The sequence below is a fragment of the Protopterus annectens genome, chromosome 15.part0, assembly GCF_019279795.1.
Source record: "Protopterus annectens isolate FY-2018-M chromosome 15.part0, PAN1.0, whole genome shotgun sequence".
Taxonomy (NCBI): domain Eukaryota; kingdom Metazoa; phylum Chordata; order Ceratodontiformes; family Protopteridae; genus Protopterus; species Protopterus annectens.
This window is the reverse complement of record NC_056749.1, coordinates 197,956,927-197,984,534: the sequence shown is the minus strand read 5'-3', so window position 1 is coordinate 197,984,534 and position 27,608 is coordinate 197,956,927. Positions and strand designations below refer to the sequence as shown.

Sequence of the window (27,608 nt, the reverse complement as noted above, 5' to 3'; positions counted from 1 at the left end):
TTCTTGATTGCCTCCACCCTTCCTCAGTTTTGGGAATCAAATGACAGCAACAGTGAAATACAAAGAACATAGTACAGTTGTGTACACTTACCATAAAATAGATGTTCAAGTGTATTCAATGTTGCAGTGTTGGTTACTCCCCCTCCAGCCCCCTGACTTTTCTATACTTCTGCATTTCCTCTTTTTTGGCCATATCGTATGGCAATGGTATTTACTTTTTACTAGAGGTGTTCCACACCATGTAATTACATTCTATTTTGGGGGCTCTTGACATCTGGGACAAGAAAAACTGATACAATGGTGTCAGCTGCATGTTTTATACCCCTGATGACCTGACATCATGGAAGAGGCGACCGTATCCGATGCAGCAATCCCAAGACTCTGGTATTCGGGACGACTGAGGGCTACCTGCAGGCAGATAACCCAAGTGTGATGACTGCAACAGTGAATACACTCGAACATCTACATTTATGGTAAGTGTACACAACTGTACTTTCTGGAAGTCTGGTCACTTCCATAGTTATTATTAAAGTATTGGAAATATTTGTGAGCCAAAGGTACCAGAGTTCCGCTGTAACTCAAGTGAAATGGAAGGAGAAAAATGAGGTCTGGCTGGCTTGTAGAAGAAGGAAAAGTCTTTTTTTTTTTGGGGGGGGGGGCATTGTAGTGCAGAGATGTGCTGTGTGCATATCTTAATGAGACTGCTTTGTAGAAGAGGCTATAATCAAGTTCTTGTCAGTGCTGGCCAGTCCAGTAAAATGGTCCAGTAGATGCCAAAAGGAAAAATATGCAGAAACTTTATTATACGCCGATCCTAATTAGGGATCCTGCATACATATGCATTATTAGCAACAGAAGGAACTTTTTTGTCTAGTCACCCCATATTCTAAGCCATCTTCTTTTGTTTAAACTGATCCATCTTCTTTTGTCCCATGATCTCTTGTGTGTTTATGCAAAACAGTAGTTCACCACCCACTCGGGCAGTCCCTTTCATGTGTCTAGTACTTCCTCTGTGAAGTAGAGTATCTGGTATCCAGGTTAAAGTAAGGTTATTCTGTGTGCCTGCAGCTGATTTTTTCTTCATCATTCTTTCTAATGCCTTCATACTACATTCCTTCACAGACCTCTGTCTAGATCAGTGGTGCACAACATCCAGCTTCGGGGCCAAATTTGGCCCTCGACGCAACACCGTCTGGCCTCCAGAGAGTAACCAAAATTTTTTTAAAAAAGTGAAAAAAATGCTATACCTTATTCTAGTCATGCAAACTTTGCAGCACGTGCTTACTTACCTAATTGACTGCAGTTACGCACACTTCTAATTTTAGCTGCGGAAGTAACTATTCTTTATTGTTTATAACTTGTAGTCTGTAAACAGTAGTAACTTTTTGCAAGAGTTTGTAATAAGTCATGGCTGCAAGCCAGAGTAAAGTTAAACACAAAGTTGATGTAGAAAACAGGCAATTTCATGACTGCTGTCTTAAGTAAAAATGCCAGTCACCTGTACCTTTTGCTAAGTAACGACTTACTATGTTTTGAGGTGGCCTACAGATGCATTAAGAATTCGTGTGGTGGCCCTCCCCACAAAAAGGTTGTGCACCACTGGTCTAGCTCTTACGAACCCAACCCATATCATCTATCCTTATCCCTGCTAGTATCCAGGATGAAGAGTCTCACTTCTTTAAACTTCTCTCTGTAGTCTGGTCCCTCATTCCTGTTAATCATACTTTTTCCATTGAATTTGTTCCTGTATTTCTATACATTTTTCCATATAAAGCCGTCAAACTGTACACAGTATTCTAGTTAAGGCCTGACAAGTGTCCAGTAGAGAAAAATAATGACTTACTTGCTCCTGCTGTTTGTTCTAAGCATACATTCAAGTGTCTTGCTGATTTTCAATAATTCTGTACTCAACAGTCTGTTGTTATTGACAGCCAAAGATCCTGTTGGTGTCTAGTTTAAGTTTTACTCCCCAAGTCTATAGGTCTTTCTTGTCTTGATTTCCACAGCTGTAGCTCCTTGCCTTTGGCTATGAGTAATCATAGCTGTTTCCTGTCTACAACTCTAGCTGACCTTTCCTTTATCCTTTCTATGTTTATTTTTCCTTCATACACCATGGCCCGAGGCTTGCAGTATTTTGCACATAGGTCAGGCATGGTCTTGGGATTCTCCTGACTGCTTTTGGGATGCTAAGATCAGTGAGCCAACAATGACACATGAGGTTCCCCATGAATCAGCCCTATTTCTTGTTCCAGTCCTCTCTATCTTCCCATCTAACCACCTCTATACTCATCTGACCATTACCTTATAGTCAGCTTACTTGAAGTTCTTCTGTGGAGGAACAACCCAGTACCTTACTGAAATCTTAGCAGGCTACATCTACCAGGTTTCCCCTTTCCATTGTAACCATGACCTAATCACAGAACCAAATCAAGTAAGATTGGTGGACACTTTTCTTTTCTATGAGCCCTTGCAATTTGTCTGGTTTGTGTCCTGAAGTTGCTTATATTCAGGAAATGCCACAAACCTTGCTATCAGAATTTTCTCCATCATCTTCCCAGCCAAGCAGGTTCATGTGGCCGGTGTGTAGTATCCAGAGATTATCCAGCTGGCTATTTTGTGCAGTAGGAGTCACTGTACTCTTCCTCTGACTGTCTTGTATCTCCTCACTGGCCACTGATGTACTGAACACCTTTCAGTGCTTTTGCCAGTACTCTGGTCAGCCATTTGAGAATAGGTGACAACCCATGTAATTTACTTGCTTTTTGTGCTATCTCAGCTCTTTTTCCCCCTGAAGCTGATTGACACCTCTTCAGTTCTTTAAAGCCCTTTCCAAGGTACACCTCATATGCATGATTATACAAAAAAACTACACCCCATCCATTCCTTCCCTTCAAATTGTTGTTGATTGTTGACCTGAGCATTTAAATTTTATTTAACCCCTTCTTCTACCAATGTTTTTGTTCCAGTTTCTGACTTGTGTAGCTGTCACTTTCATACCCCCTTTTATATATACTCAGACACATTCTTCATCTGCCTTTTGTGCTTTTAAGTGACCCATGGACTGATAGCTTGTGATCCTACTTTACTTTTAGCAATAAAAAAAAATAAAAATGTAGCAGCTTTGGCTTTTTTAAATTTAAGTGGTGCTTTTTTTGTTGCTCATTTAAGCTTGTTGTCTTGTGCTCTGCTCTACTCTCATCTCCTTGTTGATGCTTGCTACTCTCCTAGGCTCTCCTCTTGCGTCTTTAGGTACTCTCTACTCTCTTTTACCTTTACTCTCCTGTTTTACTTTCCTTTCTTCTCTCTTTTTTCCTTCTTTTCCTGCTTTTCTCTAATTTTTATTATTTTCCATGTTTTTTGCTTTTTTTTTTTTTTTTCTTCTTTTTCTTTCTTCTTTAAGGATCTAAGAGGCAGTTTCTGTCCTAAGGGTTTAATCACTGTTCATCCTGTCATTACATGATTTTGTTGTTTTATGTGGTGTGTATGTAAAATGTAAGTACTTTCCTGCAACCCTGTCCTAATGAAATGTTTAATACTAAGTGAAGGCGGCGTGGCTATGGAGAGGGAGGTAAACTTCCTAGACCTAGAACTTCCTAGACCAGCTGAATAGTTTTTCTCCTGCCAAATCCATGTCATTTCTACATACCTCTAAGTTTCAGACTGACTGTATCATCAATCTGCAACCTCATGCATACATACATACATGCATACATGTATGCATAAGTAGCTGGCCCTTAAAGAGCTAAGCAAAGCAGCTGCAGTGCACCCAACATAAGGACTTCACCAACTCTGCCTGACAGGTCGGAATGGATAGGCAGGTCGGCATGGATAGGTATAAAAAAAGAATAAAGGCAATTTTTTTTTTTTTGGGGTTTAACAATTTTTTTTTTTTTTTTAAAAAATAAAAAAAGTAAAAAAGTAAAGGAAAAAATGGGAAGGCTGAGTGCTGTTTGTGTCTGCTTTATTTTACATTTATTAATCTGTTCACATTTCATAGCTGCTACACAGGGTGAATTATATCATCATAGTTCATGTGGCAGCCTCATTTGAAAGTGTGAGGGTTACCAGATGAGTCACCCAGGGCTCTGTACTGGGACCCCTCATTTTCGGCATTTACTTCTCTGGTCTCCAGACGGAGAACTAAAACCTCTAACTAACTTAGGTCCGCAGATACCGGCAAACTGAGTATTATTGTCAAGACCTCCTCTGATACCTGTACCCTTCAGAAAGAAATTAACCTTAGTTAATAGAAATCCATTTACTTAGCCTAACCTTAGTCGTGCAGCACAGTGGTGCAGCAGTTAGGATTGTCGACTCACAGCAAGAGTTTCTCTGGTTCGATTCTCTGCAAGGGTGCCTTCTGTGCAGAGTCTGCATGTCCACCCTGCATTTGTATGGGTTTTCTCCACGTGTTTGGTTTCCTCCCACATTCCCAAGACATGCATCCGGAGCATTTCTCCCCAGGCCTTTGCTAAAATGGGCTGTGTACCAGCTGCATTTTCCTGGTTAACAAATGTCAAACAAATACATAAAATAAAACAAAATTGCCAAGAGAATATCATCCAGATCTAAAACATGTCATCATTCCCTTGTATTCAGCATTGATTAGACCAATTAGAGTACATTGCCCTTTTTGGGGCGTAAGTAACTTAACATATCAAACAACTACCGAAGTCCAGCAGTTCCTATCTAAGAAGATTTCAGGCTTAAAGACTTTGTGCTACCAAGAGAAACTTGAAGCTCCATCACTTTATAGAGACTCTCTTAAGAGGCAATCTGTGCTACATATATCTTGTCAGTAGAGACATGTATCTCTACAGGTCTAATAGCTAGGCAAACGTCATATCTAAGGACCTAAATATTCACCAGCATATAAACAGAATGTGATGGACAGATGGATTCATTACATAGGGCTTCCTCCATCTCTGAAATAAGCTGCCACTGTGGGTTAATAGTGTAGTCCATTATTCTTAGATTTGCCTCTGGATTAACTGGCCATTTTGTCCTTCAGAAAAGGGATACATCCTGAGGGTCTGTATTTACATACCTACCAATGTTTTAGGCATGGGCAGTAATGTCCTTCAAGCCTGCCAATATACAAAAACAGTTACTCCCATAATAAGTGTCCAGGTTGTTCTAAACTAGTACTTGCTGTAATGTGATTTTGTAGTCCATTCCATGCATCAGCTACTGTCTTAGAGAACTAATTACTAAACCTCTCATTCCTATATAGTCTTCTGCATAGGTTTTATGATGATTCTCTGTTACTATACTGTTTGATAACTCCAAACATTCCCAGCGTTAGTTGTCGATAAATGCCCTATATACCTGAGGTCTCCTTCTAAATCATCTGTATGAGACAGTATGCAAGTTCAGATATTTTAGTCTTTAATAATAACATCCATGGATAACACTGGTATATTTCCTCGGTATTCTTTCCAATTTACCCATGCTTGTTTTCTTATAAGGTTTCTGTATTGTTATTGTGCACTGTAGTTTGTGTCTAATGTAACTTAAAAATGATTTCATAATTTCTGATTTCCGAGACACTATAAATCTTTTTATACAGCCTATAATTCTGTAAATATCATGAACCAACTGGTTGATGTGATTAAAAAAAACTCAGAGCTGAGTCATAGCCAAGTCCTTGAATGAGTCTACAGTTTCAATCACTGTGTGCTTCTGGATTAAATATTCACATTTCAAACTATGTCCCTCAAATCTCATATGCTTAGTTTTGGATGCATTTGTTAGCATATTATTCTTCTGTGCCTAAATGGTCTATTTAGTCAAGTTCTTTGGAAGACATGCCCTATTTGGAACACATATAATCAATACCCAATTTCAAGCAGTCTGCATACAGACTGTATTACACCTCAGATGAAAGAGAAAGAGCTGAAAGATGCAACCTAAGCAAGTATGGACCTAGGACACAACCCTGTGGGACACCCTGAATGTAACAATTACTGTATGGTACTTGCCATGTAGCTTTCCATCTTATCAAGAGTATACCATTACCTAGTTGTTGAAACCACAAACAAACCAGGTGTTCACCAAAGCTGCTGTCTTTTGAGACTTTAATACAAAAACAAAGGATAAGTGCTTTCACACAAAGTGTGCTTCATCAGATCCACAAGTTTAATGTTTTTACTCATTTTAAATAACAAAAACAAATAATAGGCAGCCAATTAACAAACCTATTTAATTACTGATGTATACTACGTCTCTTAAGGATAGGTTTTAAAGGTACAGATGCATTAATGCCAGGCAGCTTATCTGCCTGCAATTTAACTATCCATTTAGTCTCAGCAGTCTCAAGTTTATTATTATAATCACCCCCCCCTTTTATTCATATGCACAAGTTGTAGTACAATAAATTCAAAGCTATGTCCTGGTAGTAAAGAAACATGCTTAGCCAAGGCATTAAGTAGATTCCTGCATCTAATGTCACCTAAATGCTGCAGAATCCTTCAACATTCTAACGGTTTTCCCCACATAGAATGAGGTACAATTCCTGCATCTAGCTAAATAAGTCAAGCATTGAGATCTGCAATCTGCATAGAATCTCGGTTTAAAGAGAAAATCATTAATAGGGTGTTGAAAATCAACCATAGTAGAAATAGGACAGCAAGCCTTGCATAATCTACAGGGAAAAGTACCTTTACGATCTGATACTAAAGAGGGTACAGTCATAGACTTGTAGCAAAGCTGTCTCTTAAGTGATAAGCCCAGGTATACTTCTAAAAATAATTTATCTCCCACAGTCGCCGTGATTCTATCATCAGAAAGCAGTACTGGACAAAACTTATTAACTGCATTACATACGTGCTGTATATTGTTCCCATACGTTAGACAGTCTAACATTATTACCAGTTATATTATTGATATTAGACTTCATAGATGCATAAGAGCGGTTAAAGAATGGTTTGCCCTTATCAAGCCGCAAAGAAGCAGCTTTACTTAGGATATCATCTAGAGCTTGTTCCTCATAGCCTGTGGCCAAAAAATAATTTCTCAAACTGGACATAGCTTCATTACATTCATTGTCATTAGTGTGCAACCGAGACATTCTGAGATATACTGGCCTTTAGTAATATTATTAAAAATATGTCTAGGATGCATGATATTATAGTGCAAAAATGCATTTTTTCTACAGGGTTTTCTCTGTAATGAACTACTAACAGTACCATCAAGCAACGTAATCCCAGTATCCAAAAAAATCAACAGTAGTTCGTGTATGATTCAAAACAAATTTAAAGCAATCACTGGAAGATTCCAAATGTTGTACAAAATTCAAGAGATCGACTTCCAGTCCCTCCCACAAAATAAAAATATCATCCACAAATCGTTTATAATATAATAGTTGTGTAGAAAACATTAGAGAGGACTACATGATGCTCCCAGTCCGCCAACACAAGTTTGGCGTATCTGTTAGCACATGGAGTCCCCATCGCCACACCCACCTTCTGCCTATATAAAACATCATCAGATAAAAAAAAACATTATTAGATACGATGATATCGATTTAATATACCAATACATTCAGTTAATTCATGTGAATAGTCAGTCACGAAAAACCTCTTTAATGATGTAACACCCATATCACGAGGTATTATTGTAAACAGTGTCTGTATATCCATTGTGGCCAAAATGGTTTGATCAGAAAACATAACATGTGCCCTAGTATAATCTCCCAAAGTGCTCAAAAAATGTTCTGTATCTTTCAGAACTGCACTTCCCTCCTCCAAAGGTTTTTTTAAAAGATGTTCAACAAAAATGGATATCAATTCAGTAGCCCAAACTCTACCTGACACTAAAGGGCAAAGACGTGGGTTAAACAAAGATTTATGCACTTTGGGCAAACCATGAGTAATAGGTAGCAGAGGTTCTGATACCAACATGAAGTCATATAAATCTTTATCAATCAGTTGTTCCATTAATAATTCATATAATTGTTCATGGATACCTCTAATAATTATATTCAAGCCATTTTTAGTTATACATTCATATGTATCAACATCACTTAACATTTGAGTCGTAGCTGTATTATAGTAGATGGTGTCCAAGACCACAATGGACCCCCCTTTATTGGCCAGACATCTAGTTTATTCATTATTAGTTTTCAATTCATGCAGAGCCAAAAATTCATCGTGAGTCCGGTTGTAAAAGTTAGCAGCTTTAAAAAGCTCTTTCTCTACTATTTTAACGAATGTCTCAAGTACTGGATGTAGCTGCGGTACAAACAAACTAGTACGTTTTAAAGGGACGGGCACTTCTCGTTGCACACCAAATGCCAACTTCAAAGCAATATTTCTTACAAAAAGTTTGATGTCAAGTATGACATTTTCAATTGGCACTGGTCGAGAGGCCACAAAACTCAAACTTCTATCTAGTAGACTTACTTGTGCTGTTGTAAGCGAGCAAGAGGAAAGATTATATACTAATGAGGAGTTCTCTTGTGGTTGTTCTCCATAACATGGTCTGTTTCTTGTGAGGGTTTCTCCCTCTTCTGTGCAGAGCTGAGGTTCCGCCCCCTGTTCAGTGTTGACGGAAGTCTGAAAGGGGCAGGGAAATTAAAAAAAAACATTATCAAGAGCAGTGGAACTACTAGTGTCCTTAGGTCGAGCTCCACTCAATGAAAAAGAAACGCCACTTGTTCCCAAAAGCAAAGGATTAAGTAAAGAATTATTTTTAGATGCCTCACATGGAATGGCACTAATAAATGTATTTGAGGTACTGGCAGTAGCATCTACTGATTGTTGCACCGATTGTAGAGGTGGAAGCTGTAACTATTCAGTAACAGCTGAATAAGCATGGCCCATAGATGTATCAGTTGTCCATTCAGACCCACGTGGCCATACAAAAATATGGCCTTGATGAAAATCTGCCATATCTCTTGCTAATTTCCTCTTTTTAATCATTTGTTGCCTGTCATCATATGCCAGGACCTTTAGAAGTACATTATCAATTTCTGCCAAATGAACAGATTCATTAAACCTGGAGTATATATCAATTTGCAATTTCTCTAACTAATTACACAGTTCCTTCTCTTGTGGGGCAAAAAACTCTTTTAAGTAGTCGCATATAATTAAAACTCAGTTCAATGTTTAACATTTGCCAGCGTTTCAAAAGTTTGGGATATGTGTTGCCATAAGTGGGCAAGCGGAGCACCTGCAAGCCCCTAGGTACCACCTTGTGGTCTATACAAGCCTCCATATGGAGGCATTGCCACTGCATTCTTTTCATTTTGTACAATTCATTCTCAAAATCTTTCAATAACTGTTTGAACATACCCCAGTCACAATGTTCCTCAACAGGAGCTTCATTATTGAAAACACATCCTAAAAGTGGATTTATTTCCAGATTCAATAGCTGTTTAAAATGTTGCTGATTAGGTACATTCTTGTTAAGGATGATATCCCTGTTCAATTTCAACTTGCTCAGCCATGTGCTGTTCGGATACACAAAAACTAATAAGAAGAAATGTATATCCAAACAGGCCAAAAGCGGGCGACTTTTGGCTTGTTTGGATATACATTTCTTTTTGTTATTACCTAATTGTTCTAATTTATTGATCAGTGTTTTATGTATGACCCTATCAAATGCTGAATTAAGTCTATATAAATTACATCACAGCACAATTTTTCATATATAGCTGTTGTTATATTGTTAATCTTTTATTTGTGCCTAGTATTGTATTTTATATTCTGTGTGCGCCTTGAATTATTGTAACTGGACTGGTTTAATCTATTATCTCTGCCTAGAATTGTATTTCCTGAACTACTTGTGTGTTGCTCTGAATTTTGTTTTATTTTGTAAACTGCAGTTTTTGTTTTATTAACTGTTCTTAGATTCTGTACATAATACTCTATAAATGTATACTAGTTACCTTCTGGAGCTTTTCTCCCTGGGCCTCCACTGAAAATGGGCTCATTTTGGCCCAGTGGACTTTTCTGGTAAACAAATGCCAATAAATAAATAAATGTTGAACATCATGTTGCAGGTGGTTTCAGATCTAGTTTCAACATATGCACGCTAATGTATGGTTTCAAGTCCTGACCTTTCCAATTCTGAAAATAATTTATCCAAAATAACCTCCTCCATAATTTTTTCCTACAAGACAGTAAACTGTACGAGTCTGCGTTTGTCTTATTCCCCTTTCCCTTAAAGATAAATTTAACAACTGCACGTTTCCAATCTCAAGGAATCTCCCCATACTTAAAGTACCCTGTGAGTAACCGCTATAATGGTGCTGTAAGTAAATGTTGAAATGTTCTCAGGTCATTATTACTAATTAATATTATATTAATAATAATACTAACATATTACTAATTCCATCTCCTCCCTGTGCTTTGTTTAGGCCCAGTTTGTGAATTCTTTTTCAGTCTGATCTCTTTTAATTTCAATATCTGAAGTTACCTAGATGTTACTTGACAGTATATCATGCCTTTTTGTGGAGGCAAACTGATTTGCATAAGATTTTAGAATCTACACACACTTCATCAGTTTGCATGTCTTTGGTACTGCCACATCTTGTGTATCTGTAATATGTTTTCCTGTCATGCTCAATACCTTTATAAAAGTTTTCTTCAAATTTTGATCACTCTTGTTTCACATTATTTAATTTGTCTGTCCAATTGTTTATTTCAGTTTTCAAAGTTATAGTTTGACCTCGTTTCCATTTCTTATATTTTCTGTATCTCACCCTAATCAGGTATCTTGTTGTTACCCTGTGTGCCTAGATCCTGATGTTAAAATTTTGATTTTTTTTTTTTGTATTAAATTTCTCTTTCAGTACTTGCCACATTCCTTATGCAGTTTTTACACTGAACACATCACTCCAGTGAGTTTTACAACATGACTGTTTTTCTTCCATATAGTTTGTTATTAATCTTCTGTGCATTGGTTTAGGTTTCAGTTTGGCAGAATTATCTAACAGCAATTTAATCTTTATTATACAATGAACCCCCTCCCCATTAATATTCTAAAAAGTGCACGCTAATTGGTCAGCATGCACGTTGCAAATCAGAGTTATACTAATGGAAAAAGATCCGGTCGCCCGGACTTTTTCCATTAGTATAACTCGTTTTTTTAAAGAAACTGAGAATGTAAGATCTCCGTTGCTTTTTACACACTGTTTCGTTATGTTAAACAAGTTTAATAGCGAGACAGCTTTAAAAAAAGTAACAAAGATCTTCCTATCTTCATTGCTTTTTTTAAAGGTGTCTCGCTATGTTAAATGGGTTTAACATAGAGAGACAGCTTTAAAAAAAGCAAAGGAGATTCTCCGTTGCTTTATTTAAATCTGTCTCGCTATGTTAAACTCCTTTAACATAGCGAGACACTTTGTAAAAAGCAACGGAGATCTTGCTTTCTCCGTTGCTTTTTTCAAAACTGTCTCGCTATGTTAAATGGGTTTAACATAGCGAGACAGCTTTAAAAAAAAAGCAACGGAGATTCTCCATTGCTTTTTTTAAAGCTGTCTCGCTATGTTAAACTCCTTTAACATATCGAGACAGTTTGCAAAAAGCAATGGATATCTTGCTTTCTCCGTTGCTTTTGCCCACAGCTCTGATGTACTGCGTAAGCATACGCAGTACATCAGAACTGCCACAGAATACCTGACAGCTGCGGAAGGGCAGCAAGGAGGCATTATACAATGCCATTATTTAAGAAAAGTAATTATTTTTTTTCTTAAATAATGTCATTGTATAATAATAACACGCCTGGGTGTGGGTAATGCTGGATTTACCCACGGTTGTCTTTGTTTGGCCACTCGGGCTTCGCCCCTGTGACCAAACCACACCAACCGTGGGTAAATCCAGCATTACCCACACCCAGGCATGGGTTATTGCTATATTACCCCATGATCTCTGTACATCAACAGTGGTAAAACTTGACTTTAAATAACAGTCATTTCCTTAGGAACATAAACAATGTCTACTGTATTCCGTTGCCTGGTTGGCTTTTTTATAACCTGAATCATTTGGTTTTCCTGAACACGTTGTAAATAATTTATTTACTAATGTTGAGTCAATATTATTCCAGTCTTTTTTCTGGAAAGTTTAAGTCCCCAACCACTATTATTTTTCCCTCTTGTGTTTAATGCAAGAAATGTATGAATACCTCTGTCATCAGCACCTGACTTTCTGGTCAGTACACTTCAACAATTGTTTTATGTTCCAAGGTTGTCTTTATTGTCACAATTACACAATTTACAGTATTGGTTTTATAAGTGAATGTATAATAATTACAGGTCTCATAACAATCCTTAATCCCTATTATAACACCTCTACCTTTTTTGTTAGAATTCTATTACAGTAAAAACATTTATACCTTGACAGAACTGGTGTACAGTTACTGTTTTTCAACCATATTTTACAAACAATAACAATATCAATTGTGTAGAATGTAGCAAATTTTCCAATAAAAAATGAAAACTTTACTACTAATGCTAACAAGGTATTGTTAGTCATAACACCATATTTCCCTGAAGCTCCTATGAATCCTATGAATTATTCATTGTGTTTGTTACAACAGAAATAGTATTACTAGTTGGTTGCATGGCACATTAGGTGTTAGAAGTCAGCAGGTAAAAATCAGGAATTTTATCTTGGCATCTTATTATTAGATGTGCATGTTGTGTGCATTTGAACATTGCTTCTGTAGTTTGCACCTCATTTTACATTGTACATATGATTCAAACATTCATTGCATATTATAGATTGTACGGTGGTGGTGCTGTGGTAGCGCTGTCGCTTCACAGTAAGACCCTGTACGGTTCGACTCTCAGCTAGAGCATCTTCTGCGTGGCGACATGCGTGAACGGGCTTACCTTCGTTGAAGGTTGTGCGTTAGGGCTGGCAACTCGGCACGTAAAAATCAACTGCCAATCATTAGCGGACCGGAGTTCCGCTGTGCCGATCCCTAACCGGGAAAAGCCGAAAGACACAACAACAACAGGGAAATGTACTGTTGATGTTTCCAAGTACAGTATTCCGTTTAATACACTAAAAGAATAATTTCTCATGTATGTTAGAAGCAGAGATAGAGATAGTAATGCTGATATGTTAGACAGCCTTTTGTTTTGCAGGTTTGTTTGGTGTTGATCCTTTTTTTATATTATGTATGATCTGTAATGTATACCAGTACCATGTATATTAATGTATTAACCTATATACTAAACTATTCTCTTGCTTGGAGTTTGTAGTCAGAACATTAATCCTTTTTTAGCCCCTACCTCACCCATGCTCCTTTTTCTCTGTCCCCCTTTTAAAGAAGGGGCTAGTTTTTCTACTATTATACTTCAATTGGCAGCTATATCTAATTTTCATACAGGAAATGAATTATTCTCTCTGGCATCTTCCAGGTTGTGTAAAGCTTTCATGAAAGGTATTTTCCTCTTTAGACCACCAATAAAAGATCCCTCTCCTACTTGGGATTTGACGATAGTCTGTCAAGGCTTAACTCAGAAACCCTTTGAACCGGTGAACAAATGTGGTGTGAAGTTTTTCTTGCAAAACAATATTTTTAGTAGCTATCACTTCAGCAAAACAATTTCAGAGCTTCAGGCCCTATCAGATAGGCCTCCTTACATAATTTTCCATAAGGATAGAGTGTCTCTTCGAAACAACTCTTCCTTCTTACCAAAAGTGGCTACTGAGTCTAATATTAATCAATCCATTTAGTTACCAGTTTTCTTTCCAAATTTTACTAATAAAGGAGGCTATATGCTGCACATGTTTGATGTTCACAGACAACTGCATTTTTATTTTCACAGAACTAAACAGTATAGGAAGTCTTATCAGCTGTTTGTGTCCTTTTCCCCTAGTTGCTTGGGTCGAGTAATTTCCAAAATTATTCAGTGATATGGCGGTAGCGTTGTTACCTCACAGCAAGAGGTTCTCCCATTCGATTCTCGACTCTGCTTGGCTTGGGAGGGCCTTCAGTGTGGAGTCTGCATGTCCTCCCCGCGGTTGGGTAGCGTTCAAAAGACATGCATGCGTAAATGGACGTGCCTTCATTGAGGATTGGGTGTTGAGCTGGCACCTCAGCATTTCGTAAAAATCTGCTGCCAATCATTAGCGGACCGGAGTTCCGCTGTGGCAACTCCTTACCGGAAAAAAGCCGAAAGACAAACAAAACTCTCGCCAAATGGGTCACTGATTTGTATTTCGCTGATTTATTCTCAAAAAGGTTTGGAGTCACCTCATGCTGCTAGAGCTTACTCCACTAGATCTACGCCTACTTCATATGCCTTTTCCTCAAGAACCTCCAATGATAGATGGGGGGGGGTCTGGTTAAGAGAGTATGACAAAAGAAAAATCAGTGTGCTTTTTCCTATTTTGTGACTGGGTTAAAACCTTAGGCATTACCCAGTAACAAGTTTATTACAAAACATGTAAATGTAAAAGAATACTGAATTAACATTTAAACCTTCTGTTTAAATGTTAACTCTCTAAAAGCTTATTACATAATGTATTATATTTCTGTAAATGTTTTAATTGTTCTATACAAATCTTTGTTATCCTTTTGTAACATGTAATATGCAACTTGCAATATTTGGGCCTTTTCTCCCCAGGCCTCCACTGAAAATGGGCTCTTTATGGCCCAGTGGACTTCCCCGGTCATCAAACTTAAATAAATAAATATTCTAAGGCTTTTTTTCTGATAAACAAGATACCCTTAGTAGTTTTGTGTATGGTTTGCATGTCACTTGACAATTTGATAAAGAGAAATGGCTTGGAGCAAGTACTTGCTGAAAGCATTCAAGTGTTTTCTCAACTGGGAAAGCTATAAAGACATACAAAATCAAATAGCATTTACTAGTAGCACAGGCTGTGCCATGCATCTTAGCATGACTAACCTTTATTTTTGATTAACTTTAGCCTGTCTGTGTAGCTATCAACTTAGAACCTGCGTTCTTATTAGGAAGCAAAAACTTCAGTATTTGAAGATGTAAATAGTTTTGTGTGTTATTATTAAGTTAATAGGTTGTAGGAGTTTTTTTTTTGGGGGGGGGTGCTTTGTTTGTTCTGTTTGAGGGCTTTCAAAAAAAAAAAAGTCATGTAAGATATGGCATAGGCACAAGTGGATATGACAAGAAGCAACTGTATAAAAGACCAACCTGCTGAACAGTATATACATGTAACATAAAAGTTGGAACTAGACATTTAACAAAAAAGCAGTTATACATAAAAGGTGGTAGTAATAACTATATAAGAAAATAATGTTTTCTGTAATGTCTTTCAATCCAAATAGTCTTATAGATAAACACAAAAAGAAAGAGTAGTGAATTATATTAAAAAATGTAGAGTGCAAATAGCTATGCTACAGGAGACACACATGTAAAGAACTGAACGTGAATTTTGATAAAAGGTTTTCAGGATGGTTATTTAGCGGAATATATGGGGCAAAGGAAAACAGGAGTATTTGTATTAATTGCAAGAGGAGCTCCAATAGTGATAGAAGAGGGAAAAAAAAGATATAACTGAAGATACATAGTACTAAGGGGCTACTGGCTAGAGAGGAGGATTACACTGACATGCATTTGCATCCCTCCTAAAACTGCTATAATGGAACGTAAGAAAATTCTGGGAGAAATAATCAGGTTTCAGCAAGGAATATTACTTATAGGTGGAGACTGGAATTTTGTTTGCAACAGTGAAGATGTGTATGGGGGCCTAGAAGGTAAAATATAACAAAGGAAAATAGAGTTTTGAAGAAATTTATGAAAATGTTTAGCATAGAAGATGTGAATTCAGTACTAGGAGTTCTGAGTAAATTTACAAATTACTCACCGAGATAGAAAAACTGGGATAGGCAAGATGGATTGTTTTATCTCGCAGGAACATGCGCACTTAATTGAAGGTCTTGAAATGCACCCATTAACTGTTTGAGATCATGCGTCAATAATAGCTAAAAATACAAACACAAGGTAATGAAATAAAAATGAGACACTGGCGCTTTCCCACCTGTCAGTTGAAAAGAGAGAAATTCAAGGAATGTGTGTTGTAATTAATTCAGGAGCTACTAGAGAAGATTGAATTTTCTTCTGAAAACATAGCTAGGGAGTGGGATAAAATTAAAGTGGAGTTTAAAACCAGGGTGGAAATAAAAGAAAGGGAGATATGGTTTAATAGTAACCAGAATTCTTTAGAGAGGCTGACAAATGTTAAAATATTGCAAAACAGAGGAAGTCTCTCAGAACAAGAATGCTAAACAGAAAATAAGGGATTGCTTCAACACTATGCATGAGTTTAGAAAGACCTACTGTCAAGTGTTTTTTGATAATAATTCTAGAGCACAAAAACTTACAACAGTTCAAGCAACAGAAAGTGGAAAGGGATGTCACTAAGCCTAGGAAGCCTATAAACAAGGAAGATGACAAGAGTCCATGTAGAAGTATTAAGAAATATTTTGTAAATTTTATGAAATATGGAAATCAAGGAAAGGTATAAAGGGAAATGTTTATGGAAAAATGAAATATACCCAAGTTAGAGGTAGATGAGGCTCAATTACTAACAGGATAGGAAGGGATGAGATAACAATGGCTATGTATAACCAATCTACAGGAAAGTCCCCAGGAATAGATGGTATTCCTGTGAAAGTTTGGAAGTTAGGAGGGGAAAAAACTGATAATGATCTGGAAGGTTTTGTTTAACAGTATATTAAGAGGTGGAGAAGTACCAGCATCCCGGAAGAAGGCGGTGGTAACAGTAATAAGACGGTAAAGATCCATCGGATCCAGCTTCATACAGGCCCATTTCAATACTAAACCATGATTATAAAGTGTTTGTCTATAATGGCTAAAAGAATGGAAAAGGTGATACCATTGATAGATATGGATCAGTGTGGTTTTGTGGAGGGGAGGCAAACATTCAACAATATTAACGGAGGGGAGCAGAATGTAAGAAAATACCACTTTTATTGGTGGGTCTTGATGTAGGGAAAGCATTTGACAGAGTAGACTAGGACTTCATGAGAAGAGCAATGGAAGCGTTTGGTTTCCCAAATATATTTATAAGGTTGATTAGAAGGATATACAAGGGATCTGAGGTGCTAATTCAGGTGAGTGGGGTCCTCTCCGATAATTTCTGCTTGAGTAGAGGAACCAGGCAGGGTTGTCCACTTTCCCCTTTGTTGTTCGCATTGTATTTAGAACCACTGGCAAAGAAAACAAAGGATTCAGAAATTCAAGGATATAACAGTTTATCTTCATATTGCCGACAGCCACATCCACGAATGTGCAGATACACAGACCGTTTCCACGAATTCTGTCTCACTGACTTTTCCAAATATCTAAAAAAACAGCGAACATTGACATTTCTGACCGCTGCACACCAAAATCAAGAGCTACCATGGGTCTAAAAGGGGGTGAGATTTTTTTATTCAGAACATCAGTATTCACGGTTTTGAGAAGTCGCAGTTTGCAGTTCGCAGATGCTGTTTCAGGGATGTGGCTGTCAGAATTATGAAGGTAAACCGATATAACTGGTATGGTAGTTAGGAAAAACTGGCCCTATTTGCAGATGATATTATGTTATACATGACAAAACCGGAAAGGGACATTATAGTTTTGTGGAATATTTTAAGACAGTTTCAGATCTTCTCGGGATACAAAATTAATGAAGCAAAAACAAAGGCAACAGCGGTAAATTATGTACCCACACATGAATTGGTCTAACAATATCCATATTATATCATGATAGAATGAATTATTTAGGAGTATAGATTAGAAATTACTCTGTTGTGGCAGCTAAGTATATGTGGGAAGAGACTAAACAGAAGATAATAAAAACAATTGAGAAAATGGAAGCTTTATTATATGGATATGGATACTAAGATACAAGCCATTAAAATGTTTTTAGTCCTGTTAGTCTTATCCACAGGTCAGGCATGTTTTTATCAACCAGAGGAGAAGCTGTGGATAGCAATTAAAAAGAGCTGAAGGATTTTATCTGGGAAGAGAAGACAGCAAGGGTTAAGTGGGATAAGCTCATTCTTTCAGTAGAACAAGGCGGACTAGGATTACCCAATTTGAAGGGGTATTTTACAGCAACACAGTTAAGGCTCTTGTACATAGCACAAGCAGAAAACTATAATTCAAAGTGGAAAGGAATGATGCTGATAGAGGGATGAAGCTCAAGAAATAAGGAGAGATTGGGATTTTGGATGCAGACTCTTAAGGAGAACAAAAATTATGCAGAGTATTATATTCATAAAATACTATTATATTCATAATAGCAGGGAGTATTCTAAGAACCAGAGCAGCACGAGAATGGAGAAAAAGATCTTGCCGATAGGAATGACTGTGGTCAGGGATACAGATAATCGGCAAGAGGGGGCTGATATTTATTGGAGAAAACTCCCAAGGGAACCAAGGTATTGGGAGCAAATTACTAGAAAGGGAAAGGTAATAGAATGGGAAGAGGCCAAGAATTTATTTGGGCTGCAGGTTAGAGATTGCCTTCCCTATCAAGGATTGATATTAGAGCATAGGCAAATAGAAAGAAATGGAGGGGCTCCTGAATGAAAGACCAGCACTGGTAGAGTTTTTAACAGAATCTAGAACAGAAGCTGCTGTTAAAAAAGGAATAATTAGTAAAGCATATAAAATACTGCATGATAATTATAAGAATCAATCAGAGGAGCTTAGAAAGGATTGGTAAGAGAGATTTGATAAGCAATTCACAAAGAGACAGTGGGAGAATATATGTGCATCTCCCAAGTATGCAACAAAGTCTAGAAGATTTAGGATCTTTGCCTGGAAGTGTTTACTTTGGTATTTTTTTACCTCAAGAAGACTCCAAAGAATTTTTCCTCCGGTGGATAACAAGTGTTGGAGGTGTGACAGGCAAGAAAGAGGTGGCTGGGAACATATTTTTGGGAGTGTAATGAGCTGGCAGACTTTAGGGATTACCTGCAGACCACCCTGTCGGAGATGCTGGTGAGCAGATTGGATTGACTTGGGGAGGTGATTTTTTTTAGTTTTGATACAGAATTGGAATTGCCTAGACAAAGTAGTAAAGCCTTGCTGAGTCTAATTATGGTGGCTGCCGGAAAAAGCAATTGCTAGAAAATGGAAATCAAAATCTATACCAACTTTACTAGAAGTAGTGAATATAGTAACAGAGACAAAACAACTGGAATTAAGATGTTTAGAAAAGGGCGGGAGGGAGCAAACTGCATAGGAAAAAATGGGAATTGTGGAAACAATATGTGCAGAGCAGGAACTAGGTTTAAGAGGCAGGATTTGAATGAGACATATGCTTAACTGACAGTGACTGGATAGATTATAATATAATGTTTGCAACTACAGTTGTTTCAGTCATGTCTGTGATGTATACTGTTTGCAACTAAAGTGGTATCATGCTGTTTGTTTTTCATTTGTATAAATGTAAGATTGCCTATGTCGTGTGAAAATTTAATAAAGATGTTTGTTGGAAAAAAAAAGAACCTCCATTGATATCAGTGCTGCAGCCACCTGGTCCAGAACTCATACCCTTATTACACATTGCAAGTTAGAACTCATACCCTTATTACACATTGCAAGTTAGACTTGTGTCCAGAAGCAGAGCTTCCTTTGGTCCGATAGTACTCCGGCACGTCCTTCCTTGAGTCAGGCCTTCCAAGAGCTGTTTAGCCGGGGAGTCTGACCCATTAGTGAGGAAGAGTGAAAAAGACAATATCAGATGTAAAAGTTATGTACTTAATGTAACTTGGCATCTGTGTTGTCCATTTTCATTCTTCCTCACCTTCCCTCCCTGCCATCCCCTAGCCTTGTAACTCCTAAAGTAACTTTGGATGATATGAGAATGATCATGTTCCTGGTTTGAGCCTCAGTCTTTTCTTGATGTCTGTTGTATCTCTATAACCCAGTAGGGCTAGGGCAGCAAACTCGATCTGAAGAGTTGGGGATAGAATAGGGCATTATGGGTAGATGGAGAAGTTCGAGATTTGGATCCGAAGTCTTGTGCATGCGGCCAAGTCTGATCTGAAGATTGGATCGGAGACTCATTAGTGAGGAAGAATGAAAATGGACAGTGCAGATGCCAAGTTATGGTAAGTACATAACTTCTAATTTTATTATTGTCTAGTATATAGTGGGGAATGTTTAGGCCACTGCAATTCTAATTAAGGAAACTGACGTGGGCCAGTACTTTTGCATTTTATTACACATGTTTTTTTTTAATGTCTGGTTCTTTCTAGTTTCGTCTGTCCTATACAGATAAGGAGCGGTATGACAATGAAGAGCGACCAGAAGTTCAAAAGCAAATTCTTGTTGAACTTGCCAAGAAATTGCCAGTACAGACTAGGACATCAAGTGGAGGTTGGTAAAGCTGAAGGGCTTATTGCAAATAATCTGTGTTGAAGTAATGACAGTTCCACAGAATTTTGAAATAAACATGTATACTGTGTTTTTTTTTCCCCTTCTTTCTTTCTTTTTTATTTTTTTTCTATTTGGTGAGCCTATCCAATTTTAAGAGGGTGTATTAGAAAAAGGAACCACGAAGGCCTTCTTAATCCTAGCCATGTATGCCAAATGTCTGTCAAGTTTTGATACCTTTGATAAGTCTAAACAAGTGCTTGAGAGATGAAGTATGTACAGGCTACATGTGTCCATTAGAGACATAGGTGCCAAACCAGGGTTGAATTTCCTATTCCATATCCAGGTGTCCAAATTATATTTGAATTATGCTTCACATGGATGAGGAGCCTGTTCCAGAGAAGGATTAGTCTGTGGAATACATACCTGTCTCTCCATCAGGTTCTGTTTATATCACAGGCATGGTTTAAGTCTTTAAAGTCTTTAGAATAGGTAATTCTGGTGCTGTTTTTTTTTTTTTTTTTGTGGCTATGCAGAAGGTTCATCATGGTGTGACCCAACAATGCCTTGTATGCCAGACATAGATCTCCCCTCAACAGCCTGTAGTAGACAGAATTACTAGGGTAGGGCTTTGAGGTGGTCTGCATAGGGCATGTTAATTACACCCTGTATTCTTTTAGGGAGGAGCCTCTGTAGACGCTACATTTATTGTTTGTGCTTCAATAGGTACATACCAAAGGGAGCACTGTACTCAAAGATAGGTCTGATAAATGCTTAAAATAATGGAATAATAACTTCGTTGGACCTACATACCTTTGTTTATAAGTTGCATAATATAGAATGATTTTTGTCACTACTGTTGACATGCGATGGTCAAAGGTTAGATTGCTGTCTTACATGTGTACCCAAGTCCCTGACTACTGGGTCATCTTTTAGGGGTGTGTTGTCATAGTAGGATAGTTACCAGAGGTGGATGACTTGCCAAAGGACACTATTATGCATTTCTTGGCATTTTAGTTTTAGTCCATGGCTCTGGCACAAGTTATTTGTCTGTATCAGCCCTTCCTGGAGAACATTGGCATTGGTGAGAAATTATGTGACTGCTCCTAATATGCAATTGTCTGCAAATTTGGTCAACCAGAGGCCCTTGACCTTGGTCTTGACTTCAGAGAAGTAACTGCCGAAAAAGGAAAGGTCCCAAGACAGATCCCTGAAAGACTCATCTTGTGACTGGCAGCTTTGTAGAAATGGGCTCCCCACTTCCTGGTCCTGTCTGTGAGCCAGTTGGCTATCCACCGAGTAAAATAAGGGTTTATACCTAACCTGTTGAGTTTATCAACAATGCCCGAGTGGGGTAGTGAGTCATATGCTTGGCCAGGTCAAGATAGGCAGTGTGAACTGTTTTGCCCTCATCCATTGCTTTGGTGACCTTCTCAAAGAAGTCCACCAGGTTGAATAGGCATGAACTGCCCTTGACAAAACTATATTGGGTTGTGTCCAGTGTCTGGAGGTTTCCTTTATTGTTCTTGATCATTTCCATGACAATTTTTTTCTTGGCTTTGCATATGAGACAGTGAGACTTGTGAGTCCTTAGATTCCATGGTCTATAGATGACCCACCTTTGTGTAGAGGGATGACTGTTGGTGTTCTCCATTCAAGAGGCACAACGCCTGTTGTGGATGGCTGTGGTTAAACAGCGATTCCAAAGGACCTAATAGGTTATGTTTCATGCTATTTAGAATGCATCCTGAGATATTGTCTGGGTCCATTGATGCAGTGTTCTTGGCTTTAGAGAGAGAAATGAAGACCTGTTCCATAGTGATAGTAGGAGGAGTTATATTTCATGGTATTTCCTGAAGGGAGGATGACTGGGGAGAGGGTGCTAAAGTTAGAGCTCAGTTTGCCTTTCAGTAGGTTTACTACATCTTCTGGCTCAGTATAGGTGGTTCCTTTAGTAATGAGCTCTGCACGCAATTGTGTATTGCCTTTGAGGTTGCAGACATAGCTAAAGAATGCCTTGTGGTTGTCCTTAGCCTGGGAAGCCAAATTTATCTGAAATTTGGCTTTGGTAGACTTTATTTGCCCTCTGAATTGTTTATTTTGTTGAGAGTGCTTTTATCCTACTGGGCACTACACCTCCTAATTTTTGCCATGATTTTCTTCCTGTTGTTATCCAGCCTATCGTTGTTGTGACTCCACCAGGGTGGCTTCGTTTTAGAGTTAGTTCTGTACTTATTCCTGTTGGGTACAGCAGCTATTTTCATGCTTGTATAGGGTTTCTATGAACAGTTCCACACAGGCAGCAGTGTTCTCAGTTTTAAGGGGCTTTTGCTTGGTTATCACTTAATAGTAGACAGGTAACCTTAAAATAGTGACTGAAAATCCCAGGGTTAGCTGGTGTTCTGGGTTTTATTTTCACTTTAAAGGAGACTGTTCTGTGGTCTGATCTTAGCAGAAAGGACATTACACTATGGAGTGTGCAGTGCTCTCCCATATTAGTGATAGTATGTTTGCTTCCCTGGTCAGTGTATTGATAATCTAGTCCAGAGAGTTTATATTTTCATAATGCAGGAATCTCTGTGCTTTCACATTTGCTGTTGTATATGATTCCTAAGTAATAGTAGGGTAATTAAAGTCGCCCATGAATATGATATTGGGTTGGATGGTGAATGTTTTCAGTAAGCTTAAATATGTGTTATGGGTATCCTGCATCATAGAGGAGGACCTGTAGCTTGCAATGAAGTGGCATGGGATTTTGCCTGTGGTGATTTGAATGTGGAGTTGCTCGAGTGCATTATCCTGTTTGACCAGCCTTAAGGTATATTTATTTTTGATGTAAATTGAGACACTTCCACCTTTAGTCCCCGCCTGTATAGTAGCTGGTCTAAATACGTGGAAGGCATTACAGCCTTGCACTCCCAGTGAACTGTCCTCAGCTTTAAACCCTGTCTTTTTAAACAATGTTTCAGTGACTGCACAGATGTCAGCATTCTCTAGGGTAAGGAAAGCTTATAGAGAGCACAGTTTCTTGTTTAGACTCTTATCATTGAGCAGTAAAACCTTTATATTTTCTCGGTTTTAATTTGCTATGTCAGAAGTACTTTCAGTTTGGCATTAGGCATATGGGGGAGGATAATGTATTAGCTAATAGTCAAAAGGCTAGAGGGGAGGTGCAGACCATCCCTGGCAAAGCAGCGTGGTCTGTTGACCACCTGTTTCTATGTTGGCAAATATTAGATCCCCTTAGAATGACACCAGAAAATAAGCCTGTTATTTATCTTCTGTTCGTATTGTGGCATCATCCTAGGAGAAGGTAAAATGTTGCTTAATGCTAGGCTTGTACCAACCTGGGGCACATATTCAGAAAGCTCCATGATGTCTTTCTTCATATAGTCTAGGGAGATATGTCTCGGGTCATTTGCACCCACATAGACTATGATTGAGTCATATTGGTACTTGTGATCCACTTACCTGAGTGCGCATGTAATGTAGCAGATCCTGGCCCTTAGTAAGCAAATGACCACGACTTTCTGCTTACTCAGCCTGATGAGAGGGACATCAGTGTTTCTCGCACTGGAGTCTCCACTGACCAAAATTTTGGATTGTGTGGTGGCCTGCCTTATAGGCATAGCAGCAGAGGCTTTGTGAGATGTGGCTGTATGTGTTGATGTGGGTATTTTGAAAGAGTGCATTTGGTGCTGCTGAAGGCATTTGTTATCTGTACTTCATCTAGGAGGACTTTGGGGTTTAGGAAACTTACATTTAAGTGCCTCAGCATATGTGTGTCGATGTGTGTGCTTTGTACTGTGTGTGATGGGTGCAGCATATGTACTACTGTGACAACCTGATTGACATTAGAAGTGTTTTTGTGTGAGAGCTTTGTCTCCAGTGACATTGGGTGAATGCATCTCTCTCTCATACCTTATCAGTTTGTTTGAGAATTCGCTGGTTATCACTAAACATGAGGAAATCTCTACATTGCCACAGGATGCGGATATCCATCAAGCTCATAATGGAAATAGCAGGAACGTTCATAATCATGGCAAGAGGCCCTTTTTATTGAATTGAGTGTGAGAATATCAAGTAATGTCAGAAATATCTAGTTTGCATCAATGGGGGTAGTGCTTGTCACTGCAAACTAGTTATCCTATGTGCAACTAGGTATTGTTGAAATTTCAAGGGCGCTTTTGCAAGAAAAATGAGAAATCAAGGTGCCTGCGTCTATACGGGGCACTGCCAAACACTTGAGGGAAAACTGCTAAAGTGGGCCTTGATAATTTGGGAAGATAATCTGAAGTTAGGTTAGATAGCAGATAAACAAGTAATACATACTGAAAAGAAAGAATTAGCTTTAGCAAGAAGAGTGAATATTGGGGATTTAACAAATTGGCTACTTCCTGGCTACTGCAAGTGCTGGTCTCACCTCATCTTCAGGCTGCTGCAATGTCCCTTTGCTTCTTCTCTCACCAGAAGCAAAACAGTAGCACCAATTCCAAGATAAGTAGCAGGCCACAGGCTCTTTGGTGATCAACAGTCTTGTCCCAGATGATGCAGGGGTCTGTAAGCTTGTTGTAACCTTTTCCTGGTAGATGCTTTGAATAGCAACCCGACCAGTCAGGAATGTCCCACATAGACGCTTACTGCCCAGTCAAAGATAGGAATCAATGCCCTCTGCTCATTCTCCCACCTGGAGCAAAATATAAGCACAGATTCCAAGCTGGAGCACTTATGAAGCACTTACCCTGCTTTCTGATGTTCAGCAATCTCCAGAAAATAATGTCCCTATGGTCCTTGTCTTACCAGAAGCAAACCAGAAGCACTAATCCCAAGATGACTACTGAGAGACCGAATGTGTGCTCCCCAGTAATTGGTGGTCTTGGACTAGATGTTTCACATTTTAAAGGTAAGATGGAAAAAATGGGTTAATATACTAAGAGTAGCAGGATGCACTAAGCAGTTTGAAATGAAAGAGGGAGTAATTCAAGTTTAGCAATCTAAGGGGAGAGACACTAATTTTAAAAAAGCAAGACTGATAGGAAGGGTGTGGGCACTTGGTATTCTGGCTGTATGGAGTACAGTGGGATGGCTAATAAATTTAAATAGCTGAAAGGGAAGTGACTTCACAAAGTGATAATTGTGTGCTTACTTTCAACATCCAATGAAAGAGAAGAGGGAAGGAAATATGTAGTCAAATTAACATAAGGGGTGGACAACCAAAGAGACAGTTGAGTTTAAAAACAAAATAGCAACAACGGGTGGGAGAGCAGGGAAGAATTTAATTTCTGTGTGACTGACGAGACACAGCTGTGATCTGTTTCCAGTTTGTATACACAGTTGAAAGCAGAATACAATTAAAACACTACAATGTACAAAACAAAGGAAGACAATGAAACAGTACAAATTACAAGAAAGCAATATAAGAAAATCAAACTAACCTTTCCCTCACAGCAGTCCATGGCAGAGTCTGAACGAGTCCAAAACACAAGCTCAAAACTGGTAACAAACACTGAAACGACTATTGCAGAGCAAACCGGGTGCAACCACAATTGTCCACTTTATTAAACAAGGATTAAGCGCTTTTTTAACAAATGTAACAAAACTTCTTCAGAATCACATAATCTCTTCAAAAAACCCCTCTTAAATAACCTTCCAAATAAATCACATGACTAAAAACACCAATAAAACTCATCCCTTTAAATAATTTAATACACCCTTTAATTACAATAAATAGTACCCCCTACTGGTTTAATGAATGAGTGAAAATATACTGAGTGATAAACTGTATCAAATTTAAAAATTAAATATATAATCCTGTAAAAAAGCTATACGTAATATGACATCAACCTTAAAACACTAGCAGTTGATGTTGTATCATTTAACCCCGGTGATACAGTGGCATTTCGCTTCAGTTGCCACTGCAATTCTTTACGTTCTACTAAATCACACCATGGCCCTCCTAATTGATTGTTGTGTACTATATCAATACCAAAAAATAAAAATTCATGATCAGGATTTTTCTCCACATGACAATAGAGTGAATTACTGCTCTTTTTACTTTTAATGTTGTTTAAATGTTCGTAAAGTCTCACTCTTTAAACTGACGAACAGTCTTTCCTACATAAAAACTTGAACATTTTTTACACAGGGCCAAATAACACTATCCCCGGGATTCATGAAGCTCGGTGCAAGGACGGTTTTAGCCTTGCGCCGAGTGACCTTCTTACAGATGGTGCAGTAGCATCATATGAATACTTATGAGGGTGCGCTGCCGCACCCTCGACGTGCACAGGAAAGGTGTGCGAGTGCACGGGGCATGTTTAAGTGCTCTACGGAGGCTTAAACATGCCTCCACAGTTGCACAACCTACTATGCTTACTATTAGAGCCCGCCTCTAATAGTAAGCAATTAAGTCAGTGTCCGTGGATACTGAAATGTATGCTAAGCATACAAGAGTGTCCATGAACACTGAAATAAAATCAAAGTAGTAAACACACAAGCACATAGTGGAATGTTGAGCCCCGTCCCTAGAACTATCACATTTAGATTCCTGTGTCCCTATTTTACATGTTATTGCTTCATTATTGAAAGTGTAAGCGAAGTGCAGCGTGTTTGCGCATCGCTGCCCCCTGCTTAGCGCAGCTTGCAGATCAAAATCATCCAAATAGAAAAACAAACATGCAAAAAAAAAAGTTAACGTCAGTAGCATAGTGGTTAGAGCATCCGCCTAACAAACAGGCATTCACGGTTTGAGTCCCACTATAGCACATATCATTTTTCCATGTGGAATGTGTATATGAACATATTTATACATCATTTTGCTGTATAATCTACATAATAACATGTAAATGTGAACTGAAGTACTGCATGAAATGTTTAACTGATGTCATTTAAGCAAAGTGGTAGTGTCATAATGAATAAGGCTCTAGTAAGCAGGTGTAAGCACAAATAAGCAGTAGTAAACATATCTAAGTACCAGTAAGCAAGTCAGTGCATTTGCTCGGGTGTAAGCAGTGCCTAGCATAGGAAATGTATATAATTATGTAGATGTATGTGCATGTGTATGTACAGATATAATATATATATATATATATATATATATATATATATATATATATATATATATATATATATGAAGAATGAACGTTGTGACAATAAAACATACAAAAAGAATGAGAAGGGAATCAACAGCAACTCCAGTAGTATGTAGTGCTGTCAGCTCATGTCATATCAAGCTGGGCAGGGGAGAGCAAAGCACTGCTACTCACACCACAGGCAGGAT

The 27,608-nt window shown here is 38.2% G+C and overlaps 1 protein-coding gene across 1 annotated transcript in view; it reads left to right on the top strand.

The window, feature by feature from the left end:
• The window catches only part of ZDHHC15 (zinc finger DHHC-type palmitoyltransferase 15), a 1,138,753-nt gene that overhangs the window by 260,669 nt on the left and 850,476 nt on the right, over window positions 1-27,608 (top strand). Inside the window, exon 4 of the mRNA XM_044057691.1 lies at window positions 20,212-20,332. Coding sequence (XP_043913626.1) covers window positions 20,212-20,332 — 121 coding nt within the window. The remainder of the gene's footprint in view (window positions 1-20,211; window positions 20,333-27,608) is intronic.